Raw genomic sequence first — 11374 nt, forward strand, 5'->3', positions numbered from 1 at the left:
CATTTTTGCCATGATTAATGTATGCATGATATGCCCCTGAGTTCTACATGTGTTTTGTTATATGTCATGTCATCTTTACAGAGGTGCTTACCATGTATTTTTGTGATATGTGTGGTGACTAGCACAAGCTTGCAAAGTAGTGCATTCGTTAATGCTGATTTCAGGGACTTAGAATTTCTCAGTCCTTGATCTGTTTTTATCAATATGCCATATGTTCATGTTGTTTCCTAATGATCCGTGCCTCTTTTGAGGATGATCAGTAAGGATGATTTGTTAATATTGTGGTGCTCTATCTATCCATGTCTTTGTTTGCATTTATGGACTACCCTAGCTTGAGTCAATCGAGCTCTACTTTTTCTATATCGTGAATCCTGGCAGATTGTTTACTTGTTAGCGATTTTGCCGAGGACGTTGCTATTGGTCCGTGCATGCTATGTTGTTGTTCTTGCCATGTCTAGTTTATATAATATGTATTCTTGATGGGTGTATGCTTAGTTTGTCATGCCATGCTCTGTAGTGAGTGCATCGAGCTCGTGAACATGCCTACTCGTTAACAGATTTGCATGCTCCAGTTTTTCACTAAGTCTGTAATCTGATTATGTTTTTGCCATGTTCACATGCTTGCAATTGTATTTTCTGATCCCTTTTGGCTCAAGGTCACTAAGGGAGTTTTGTTAAGTGCTTTGAGTAGCTTCATGTCATGCCTTGCTTTGCCATGTTAAGTTCCTGTAGCATATAGTTTTCATGCTCCAAAGTGTGCTACCTAATCTGAAATTCCAGACTTGTGTTAATTTCACTAAGTCTGAAACCTGTTTACCATTTGCACTTTTGCCATGCTTGTTTGAACCTGTTAATGGATGAATTGGTCGTAGCTCAGTGTTCATCTTTTGTCAAGCATCATGAGTGGATCCCTGCCATGTATTTTGTTGCCATGTTTGAGTGTTGTAGCATATTTATCTTGATGCATTTAGATGGCTACTTGCTGTTTATTGCAGACCGTTGCCATATTTGTTTTGCTTGCCATTTCCAAACCGTGCATCCGATTCCGGTGTTCTTTACATCGATTTCAACCAAAATCACCTCACATTTCCAGTGGCACTCTTGGATTTCCAAGTTGAGGCCAGGTTCAATCATTCCTTGTCAAATCTTGCATATGCATCACATATCGCATCCCGCATAGCATACCATATTTGCATCATGTTGTTTGAGCTTTGCACGTGGTTGATTGTGTTCCTTTTGCTTGTTTGTCTTGTTTGGGTAGAGCCGGGAGACGAGTTCGCTAACGAGGAGCCCGTTGAGTTTGCTTACGAGGATCAAGTCAACTCTGACAACTTTGCAGGCAAGATGATCATACCCTCGAAATCACTTCTATCTTTGCTTGCTAGATGCTCGCTCTTTTGCTATGCCTATGCTACGTTGCCTACCACTTGCTTATCATGCCTCCCAAATTGCCATGTCAAACCTCTAACCCACCATGTCCTAGCAAACCGTTGATTGGCTATGTTATCGCTTTGCTCAGCCCCTCTTATAGCGTTGCTAGTTACAGGTGAAGATTGGAGATCGTTCCTTGTTGGAACATTGTTTATTGTTGGGATATCATTATATTATCTTGTTATTTTTTAATGCATCTATATACTTGGTAAAGGGTGGAAGGCTCGGCCTTTTTGCCTAGTGTTTTGTTCCACTCTTGCCGCCCTAGTTTCCGTCATATCGGTGTTAAGTTCCCGGATTTTGCGTTCCTTACGCGGTTGGGTGATAATGGGAACCCCTTGACAGTTCGCCTTGAATAAAACTCCTCCAGCAATGCCCAACCTTGATTTTACCATTTGCCACCTAGCCTCTTTTTCCCTTGGGTTTCCGGAGCCTGAGGGTCATCTTTATTTAAACCCCCCCGGGCCAGTGCTCCTCTGAGTGTTGGTCCAAACTAGAGTCCTGTGCAGCGCCCCCTCGGGGAAACTCGAGGTTTGGTTTTAGTTGTATGGAGAGCTCATCTGAGTGTGCCCTGAGAACGACATATGTGCAGCTCCTATCGGGATTTGTCGGCACATTCGAGCGGTGTTGCTGGACTTGTTTTATCTTTGTCGAAGTTGTCTTGTAGAACCGGGATGCCGAGTCTGATCGGAATGTCTTGGGAGAAGGTTTATTCTTCGTTGACCATGAGAGCTTGTGATGGGCTAAGTTGGGACTCCCCTACAGGGATTTGAACTTTCGAAAGTCGTGCCCGCGGTTATGGGCAGATGGGAATTTGTTAATGTCCGATTGTAGATAACATGAACCTTAACTTAATTAAAATGAATCAACTGCGTGTGTAACCGTGATGGTCTCTTCTTGGCGGAGTCCGAGAAGTGAACACGGTGTTGGAGTAATGTTTGCCGTAGGTTGTTCTATAATTCTTCGTTCGCGCTTCGCCTTCTCTTCTCGCTCTCTTTTGCAAACAGGTTAGCCACCATATATGCTAGTCGCTTGCTGCGGCTCCACATATTACCTTGCCTTACCTATAAGCTTAAATAGTCTTGATCGCGAGGGTGCGAGATTGCTGAGTCCCCGTGGCTCACAGATTACTTCCAAACCAGATGCAGGAACCGATGACTCTGTTCCAGATGATGCGCTTGAGCTCAAGTGGGAGTTCGACGAAGACTCACGCCGTTACTATGTGTCTTTCCCTGTTGATCAGTAGTGGTGCCCAGTTGGGGCGATCGGGGCCGTGTCGCATGTTGGGGTTGATCTTTTATTTTGGTACCGTAGTCGGACCATGAGTGTATTGGATGATTGTAATGCTATTTATGTACTTTGTGTGACGTGGCGAGTGTAAGCCAACTATGTACCTTTCCCCTTATTATCTATTTACATGGGTTGTTGTGAAGATTACCTTACTTGCGACATTGCTTTCAATGCGGTTATGCCTCTAAGTCGTGCTTCGACATGTAGGAGATATAGCCGCATCGAGGGCGTTACAATAGCAAAGTCATAGCAACATCAATCTCAGAACATAATGTATACTAGGGATCAAACCCTAACAAAACTAACTCGATTACATGATAAATCTCATCCAACCCATCACCGTCCAGCAAGCCTATGATGGAATTACTCACGCACGGAGGTGGGCATCATGAAATTGGTGATGGAGGAAGGTTGATGATGACAATGGAGACGGATTCCCCTCTCCGAAGCCTCGAACGGACTCCAGATCAGCCCTCTCAAGAGAGATTAGGGCTTGGCGGCGGCTCCGTATCGTAAAACGTGATGAATCCTTCTCCTTTATTTTTTTCTCCCCGAACATGAATATATAGAGTTGGAGTTGAGGTCGGTGGAGCCTCAGGGGGCCCATGAGATAGGGGGCACGCCCCAGGGGGGTGGGCGCGCCCCCCACCCTCGTGGACAGGGTGTGGGCCCCCTAGTGTTGATTCTTCCTCCAGTACTTTTTATAAATTCCAAAAATATTCTTAGTGAAGTTTCAGGTCATTCCGAGAATTTCTATTTTTGCACAAAAATAACACCATGGCAATTCTGCTAAAAACAGCGTCAGTCCGGGTTAGTTCCATTCAAATCATGCAAGTTAGAGTCCAAAACAAGGTCAAAAGTGTTTGTAAAAGTAGATACGATGGAGACGTATCAGCCACCACCACGACCTCTGCCCCGCATCCATCTAAAAGGCTTGCCCCTTGCACGTGCAGTGAAACCACCTTGGTTGTTGCCTTGCCCGCTCGGAAAGGATCTACTCCGTGCCATCAACCAGTTGCCATACTCTATCTCTTTTATGTCCCATGGAATCCATCTCCACACTCTTCCATGTTATGTGGCCTAGGATGCCACAGACATAAGTAGCCAAGTTTTTCATATTTTACCAACAGAAAAATTATCTCCTTGCCATTGACATTCAGCCGTGTAAACCGGGTCAGAGGATTTGATACTTCAATCTTGGCCCTGACTCGGACACCGTTTCCTTCATAACCCCTAGCTAGGTTCAACTCTACACTCTTGACCTAGCCAATTCTCTGTGCTAGCTGGTCTCCTATGCGTTGGGACCGGTAGAGATATGGGATATCATGAATTTGTGTCCATACAGTTATAAATTCTAGAGTAACTGAACCCGGTCTGCCATTTCCATCATACTCCTCAATCATTACCACCAAACCACGAAAAATCCACAGTCCGTGTTGCATGATCTTGTTCCAATCTCCCAGATAGAAGCACTGGATCATGAAGAGATCATCGCTATCCTCCCTAATTTCTGGTTTGTGCGTCAGGTTCCAAGCATACCCCATTGTGTCCTTGAAAGAATCTGGATTGAAGAACTTGTGTGTATTCACCTTTGCTACGGTCAACCATCTCGCCACTTCAGAGAGGTCAATGATCTCCTCCTCGCCGACAAACACGTCATGTAGCAGCGTCCTTCAACTTCATCCTCTTCGTATCTTCTTCCAGATTGATTCTAGCCATGCCCTTGCCTTTTCCTTCACCTCTCCTTCAGATCCCATGAAGGACCCCGCCATCGTGAGAGGATTAGGCAGGCAAAGCGCTATCAAGAAGGGGGTTGGTTGTCGGCTCAAAGATAGAGTAACCTCGATGCCGATGGGAGTCAGAAAAGTACATTAAACCCTATTCTCCTAGGGTAGCATACACGCAATACACACATAACATAATACTATAGCGAATTAACGATGCATTTTTTTGAGACAATCTCACGAAGCTTTTTATTAACTCGTCATAACTTTTACAAGAATGAAAGTAAGATCAACGTGTTGGCCTAACCAAACATGGCGACTAGCCCTTAAAGAGAGAGCATACTTCGCTAAATTGTGAGCCTCGACATTGAGCTCGTAAACTCATGACTGGAAATGCAACTATTAAAAAAACCCGGACTGCTCATTGATTAATCTGATAATAGCACAATAGATTGTTGCGCTTCCTTGGTTGATATCATTAATAACAACCTTGCAATCTAATGCCACATGGATCCGCCTCTCGTATAGATCATCCACCAGGTCTAGAACCTTCGCAACTGCTAGTGCTTCAAGCGTTGTTGGATCAAAAATAATTGCAAATGCACCAGATAAGACCCAAGATGATCTCCGCGACAACTCCAATTGAACCACTCCTCGTAAGTGTCGCATCAACATAGATCTTACACAAATTTTCAGAGGGTGAAGCCAATGATTTGGTCTTACTCCCCGCAAAGAAAAAATGATTTGGTCTAACTGGAGCGACAATGACGGTTGTATTGGAGGGCTTGTCTACAATCTAAACATCCTATATAAATGTGTTGATGAAACCATTGGTGGATATCGGGATTTCCAAAATATCTTCAATTATAACCTTCCTCCTTGCTCCATACCGTCCTAAAGGAATATAACCTTCCTCCTAAACTAATACTTTTTTTTTTGAGACAACCTCCTAAACTATACATGCCGTACTTGAGTGGATCCAATATACGCATGTACTTACTACACAATAGCCAGATTGAACAATCGGCCCAACCCAGCCCGGCACAAACTTCACTTCTCTCTCTCTCTCTCTCTCCCTCCAGCTGTCGTCTCCACACACCCAACCCCAACAGCCCAAGTACCCAACCGCGCCTCCTCTTCTGTTCCTCCGCCGCCGCCGTGCGAATCCTGAGGGTTCGTGGCATGGCTGACACCCTCGACATGTCGCTCGACGACATCATCACCAAGAACAAGCACCATCACCGCCGTGGCCGCCACAACCCAGCGTCCGCCGCCTCGGGAGGATCCGCGCACCCACGCCGCCGCTTCCGCAGCCGCGCCGCCACCCGCGCCGTCGCCGCGCCCTACCACCAACTCAGCCTCCCGCAACAGGTCCATTCCTCCTCCTCCCCCCCTTCTTCCTCGTGATTAAGTAGCCTCCAGCAACAGCTCACTCAAATCTTCTTTCCTCTCTCATGGTCGTGGGGAGCACAGGTGCCGCCGGCTTTCGGATATGTTGCCCAGCCGATGGCCATGGTGACGGCGCCGTCTGCCTTGGACTCGCCCACCAAGCTCTACATCTCCAACCTCGACTACAACGTCTCCAACGAGGATATCAAGGTCGCTAACGCTCCTATCCTAATTGCAGTCTTCTCTGCTATAGTTAATAATCCCTAAAAACTGCACTTTTCCTTGATTTGCTGTCCCTAACAAACTCCCCATACATTCAACTCAAGAGATTTCAACGAGTTCGTAGGCAATTCCGTCATCCGCAGTTCCTTTTTTGTAATGGCTTGCATTCTTCACTGACACAATCATGCACTGGTTCTAGCTTATGTATAGAAATTTGCTTTCTTTCACCTTCCTTTACTGTAGCTGTTAGCTGAGAGTTATTTATCTTTAGGCCTTCAGAGCAATCGCTAACTTCTCTCTGTTTATCGTCTCCTTCTCCTAAAGTTTCTCTACAATGTCCTGTTTACTTTGCTCAGGAACTGTTTTCTGAGATGGGTGAAATCCAGCGGTACTCCATTAACTATGACAAGAGTGGAAGATCAAAGGTTTGCACATGCACTTTCTTCACCTTGTATTTTGTTTGAATGGTCATGAACTCATGATTCATCTCCATTACTGGATCTCCATTTTTCCAGGGAACTGCAGAGGTTGTATTTTCGGCAAGATCATCTGCCGTAGCTGCTCTTAAGAAGTATAACAACGTGCATCTTGATGGCAAACCTATGAAAATTGAAGTCATTGGGACAAACATTGAGGCACCTGCACCCATACCTGCTATTTTCGCTTTGGCTCCATCTCCTGGAAACTTCAGTTTTCCTTCCAAAAGGTTTGTAGCATCTACCCCACGTGCTATGCAGAAACTATTTATATTGTACAGTAGGACCTCAACATCATAGAAATAAGAGAATGCAAAATTTGCCAACATAGATGGGAGCTGAATTGACTCCCTTTTGAAGCAGCCATAGGTAGTTAGCACTATGTTAAAACTTCATTGCCGTCTAAATCAAGAATTTCAACTGTGTATTACTCTGAAGATTTTGAGCAAGTGACAAATCAGTAATAAATTTTGCAGTGGACCTGGAATGGGTGTTAGCGGTCGAGGATGGTCTCGTGGTGGAGGTGGCTTCAGTGGTCGCAGCGGAGGTGGGTTCGGTGGTCGTGGCCGAGGGCGTACGGACCGTGAGCGAGGGAAGGGAGGGGGTCGCATCCTGGAACTTTCTGCTGCAGATCTCGACGCCGACTTGGACAAGTACCACTCGGCTGCAATGCAAATCAGCTAAATGGATCTGGCATTGCATTGCGTGTGTTCTTGTTTTTCTGTAGTGATATATGGTCCTGACCTATATTAATTGGATAACGATCTTTATGCTAAACTGGCATGGTAGAAGGTAGCATTGGGTGATGAAAATGGAGGGGAACATGTGAGGTGCCATTCCTTCATTTGCAATATAGCAGGAGGGAGGGAATTGGGCTATTTGAGATGAAAATTTCTGAAGCTTAATCACATTCAGGTTCTGTTTGGCTGGTTTATGTCTTGTTGCTTCTTGTTGTTAGCTGATTTGTGGCATGTTGCTTCGACAGTTGATTGATTTGTTATTGAATTATTAGGGGAGGCTGCGGCCTTTGGTGATCTCCACCAGAGAAGTGGGGAGGCTGTGGAGAAATTAGAGTTACAGTAATAAAAATCAACTCATTCCACGTACGCACATGTAGAGAGTAGTAGCCCTAAATATATGGAGTAGTATGTATAACTGGAGTGTACAATAATTGATAATTAATGTTCATGGATCACTGTCATCATGAATCAATCAAAAAGAAAAGAAAAGAAGTTCCTATGGATGATGGTTGCTGCGCACGAGGCGTCAGTCGTCCCTCTCGGGCGCGGGCGGACCGGACCTGTGATCGAGCCATGCGATGATGTCGAAGAAGACCTTGTCGATGTTCTCCGGCAGCTCGCCGGAGGTGAGGGCGTGCCACATGCCCGGGTAGAGCTTGAGCGTCTTGTCCGTGCTGGGCGCCTCCCGGCAGAGGAGCTGGCTGACGGAGGGGTCCGTGACCCTGTCGCCTCCCCCGTGCACGACCAGGAAGGGCAGCGTCACCTGCGTGAGCACCTCGCTCTCGACGCGGAGGCTGGCCCGGAGGAGCTCGTGCGCCGTCTTGAGCCGCGGCCGCCCCTTGTAGCAGTAGGGGTTGCGGCGGATCTCGTCGCGCTTGGCCTGCGTCCGGTAGGCGGCGCCGATGACGTTCCTGGTGGGCACCACCTTCCACGTCGGGATGAACCTGGTGACGGCCTCCAGCACCTTGATCACCGCCGGGTGCGGCTTCATCTCCTCCGTGATCTTGCACATGGGCGCCACCAGCACGGCCCCCGCCCAGTAGGACGGCCGCGCCCGGTGGAGCAGCAGCGCCACCGCGCCGCCCATGGACTCGCCCAGCAGGAACCGAGGCAGCTGAGGAGATTGGTTGGCGGCGACGGCGGCGGTGAAGTAGGCGTCGCAGTCGCCGAGGAGGACGTCGAAGGAGGGGACGTAGCCCCTGAGGCCGTCCGACTTGCCGTGGCCCTCGTAGTCCATGCCGTAGACGGCGTAGCCGGCCTGCGCCAGCCGCACCCCGGTGCCGCGCATCGTCACGCTGCACTCCACCGCGTAACCTGCATATGTCGATCGATCAATGATGTTGTAATGGTGCTAGCTAGCTAGATTAATCAGCTCCATTGATGAAGGTAGCGATCGATTAGCGTACGTACCGTGGCACATGAAGACGAGGGCCTTGATTGGTCTGGCGTTGGCGGGGAGCCACCGGCAGGTGAAGAGCTTCATCCCACGCGCGTTCTTGATGTATTCTTCTTCGTACTCGTAGCCGTCATCAACGTTGTTGCTGCCGCTGCTGCTGAGCTTGGTCATCATCGATCTCTTCGACTCGTCGTGCAGAAAGAAGACAAACTTAATTATGAAGATCGAATTTGTCCGAAAGCAAGAGAGGAGATGCATGGGATGGGAGTACGTACGTATATATAGGTGATGCGCGGTTGCATGTTTAAACTGGTACGTAGTTACAGATCGATCGTACAAGGTGTGGACTGCGCGCGTTTCTTTCGTCATTCGTACGTGCGGACCAAGCAAATGCAACAGATTTAATCACCGACGTCGCAAATCGCAACCGATATTCACATACATACGTACGCGCGCAGAACTTATATTTATGGATCGATCATGGAGTTGATTATTACATAGACGGATTTATTCCCAAGATTATATCGGTTCACTCCTCTCGACATATCCACTTCGAAGAACCATAAGGAAACTACTTCCACTTGTGTTTTCCACCAAAGAGGCCATGCTTCCCTCCAAAGAGACGCATGCGCTTGCCATGCTTGAACTTGCCGCCATACCCATAGCCGTAGCGTCCATGCTTCTTGAACTTGCCGCCGTAGTGATGATGGTAACCCGCAGGACGGTGGTACTATCCGCCGTGGCCGTGATGGCCATGGCTCAAGTGATGCGCGCCATAGGCCGCCGCCGCCGCCGCACCGCCGGCAACAAGCAAAGATCCTCCGTGACCTGCACGATCGATATCCATTCATGATAGATCCATGGATCGAGTAGCCTAGCAAGGTATACGTTAGGTAGGTGGTGATCGATGGATAGATACGAACCGTGATAGCCACCTTGATGGTGGGGATAGCTGGAGGGTGGACACCCGTATGCTCCTGCTGATGGATAGCCATGCCCATATCCCTGTGGCTGTGGAGGGTAATAGGCAGGAGGGCATCCATGCCCGGCTTGTGGAGGGGGGTATGCAGGGTACGCGATGGGCGGAGACGAGTAGGCGCTTGGGTAGTAGCCCCCAAGGCCTCTGCTGTTGGTGTCGTTGCCGCACTGCTTGTTTCCACCTCCCATGGCGCTTGGGTAGTAGCTCGACTGGTCGACGGTGTAGCTAGCTAGTTCATCCTGTCCATGTGCTAATGTTAAACTTATAGCCTTGGTGAGGTAGCACACCCAGCAAGCATCTCCTGAAATTCCTTCTCGATCGGAATCGCTAGCTAGCCACCTTTTGCTTTCAATGGACGGAGCAAGTTAACTGCGTACGTGCAGCTCCTCCTTTGGTGGGATTCCATTTGATATCCTTCTTTAATGCCAGAGATATTGCAAGAGTGTGTGTCGAACATATTCCATCTCGTTTTACATATGCTTCCCGTGTCTCATCTCGACAAATAGAAAGCGTGCATCCACTTTCTCTATGGCCTCACGTACCTAACTTGATAATTCGCACGCACTCTCGACCTTTTTCGTGCCCTAATTAATTTATCGCCTCGAACCGAATCGACTATTCTACCACCATCTTATACTGTTCTATCAAGGTGTGTACCGCCCATGTAGTAGATTATAACACAAAGTACATCAACGACTTTGATGACATGTCTCGTAATCGCTGTTACGAAACCAACCTATTCACACCCTCCCCACTGCACACAGTTAGGGCTGAAATGTGTGTGATGTTCTAATCGCAACAGTGGCCGTGTGTGAAGTGTCAGGCTAAAAGTTAGGATACGTCACACATGGTTGTCTTAAATCACTACTGTAGATTAGGTCACCGCACACATAGTTGTGAACCGTCGCCTTGCCATGGTGTGTGATAAGGGGAGGTGGGTGGGGGTGCATCGCACACGTTAAGGCACAACTATGCACAATTGGTCGATAGGCTTGGTATTAAGGGCCAGTTCTTTTGGCAACTTAAAAAATAAGCCGCCTCCTCCTCAGCTTTTCCCATAAGCCGTCTTTCTTATTTATTGGGGCTTCTAAACTAGTTATGAAATAATTAATTTAGAAGTCTCAACAAATTTTTGGAGCGGCTTATTTTTTAAGCCGTCCAAAAGAACTGGCCCTAAATATGTGCGATGGGTTGATCGTTGAGCTATTGCAAACAATGAACCAGAACAATACACGTGTGAGGTCTGTCATACATCTCACATGATTTGAAGGGTAGAAACGTCTACGCTCGGACCTCTTGTCACGCACGATTAGAGCACCCAATAACGTTGGATTGGAAAGTTCATCACACATGATTTACCAGATATAAATGTATGTGTCCCAAACTGAAAGTGCGTTATATCGACTAGAGGGGGGGTGAATAGGCGATTTTTATGAAAGTCTTCAAAACGTGGAAGTTATGAAGACAAACAGTAGAGATATGCCTATCACTATGCAGCGGAAGTTAGATTACACTAGGCAAGCCATGGTCAAGTATTCAATAGAGTGAAAGCACAATGACAAATAGCTGCAGTGTAATAAGGATCAGGTAGGAAGAAGTTATGAAGCCAATCAAATCATACAGTTACGTTGTGAGGACAAAAGATAGAGCAAGCATGCAATGGCTTCGCAATGAATAACAATAAGTTAAAAGGAAGTGAAGATGAAACCAGTGATGCGTTGAAGACA

The 11374-nt window shown here is 47.2% G+C and overlaps 2 protein-coding genes across 2 annotated transcripts; one reads left to right on the forward strand and one right to left on the reverse strand.

The window, feature by feature from the left end:
- The first annotated feature begins 5490 nt into the window (after positions 1 to 5490).
- Positions 5491 to 7440, forward strand: LOC119286112 (THO complex subunit 4A-like). The gene is made up of 5 exons (XM_037565459.1): positions 5491 to 5816; positions 5919 to 6044; positions 6413 to 6481; positions 6572 to 6762; positions 7009 to 7440. Exons 1-5 carry the CDS (start codon positions 5628 to 5630, stop codon positions 7214 to 7216), a joined length of 783 nt encoding a protein of 260 aa, XP_037421356.1. The 5' UTR covers positions 5491 to 5627; the 3' UTR covers positions 7217 to 7440.
- Positions 7441 to 7590: 150 nt separating this feature from the next.
- LOC119286111 (caffeoylshikimate esterase-like) lies at positions 7591 to 9893 on the reverse strand. Its single transcript, XM_037565458.1, has 3 exons — positions 9592 to 9893; positions 8683 to 9496; positions 7591 to 8586 (listed from the first exon to the last, which is right to left on the reverse strand). Exons 2-3 carry the CDS (start codon positions 9035 to 9037, stop codon positions 7799 to 7801), a joined length of 1143 nt encoding a protein of 380 aa, XP_037421355.1. The 5' UTR covers positions 9038 to 9496; positions 9592 to 9893; the 3' UTR covers positions 7591 to 7798.
- Between the last annotated feature and the right edge of the window lie 1481 nt (positions 9894 to 11374).

Source organism: Triticum dicoccoides, chromosome 4A (assembly GCF_002162155.2).
Source record: "Triticum dicoccoides isolate Atlit2015 ecotype Zavitan chromosome 4A, WEW_v2.0, whole genome shotgun sequence".
NCBI lineage: Eukaryota > Viridiplantae > Streptophyta > Magnoliopsida > Poales > Poaceae > Triticum > Triticum dicoccoides.

What these genes read in the sequence shown, in the direction of transcription:
- LOC119286112 (XM_037565459.1), top strand. Translation starts at nt 5,628, where the DNA reads ATGGCTGACACCCTCGACATGTCGCTCGACGACATCATCACCAAGAAC. An exon ending in ACAAGAGTGGAAGATCAAAG is followed by an intron (nt 6,482 to 6,571) that starts GTTTGCACATGC and finishes CCATTTTTCCAG; the next exon opens with GGAACTGCAGAGGTTGTATT. An exon ending in TTCAGTTTTCCTTCCAAAAG is followed by an intron (nt 6,763 to 7,008) that starts GTTTGTAGCATC and finishes TAAATTTTGCAG; the next exon opens with TGGACCTGGAATGGGTGTTA.
- LOC119286111 (XM_037565458.1), bottom strand. Translation starts at nt 9,037, where the DNA reads ATGACGAAAGAAACGCGCGCAGTCCACACCTTGTACGATCGATCTGTA. An exon ending in CCTCGTCTTCATGTGCCACG is followed by an intron (nt 8,587 to 8,682) that starts GTACGTACGCTA and finishes CGACATATGCAG; the next exon opens with GTTACGCGGTGGAGTGCAGC.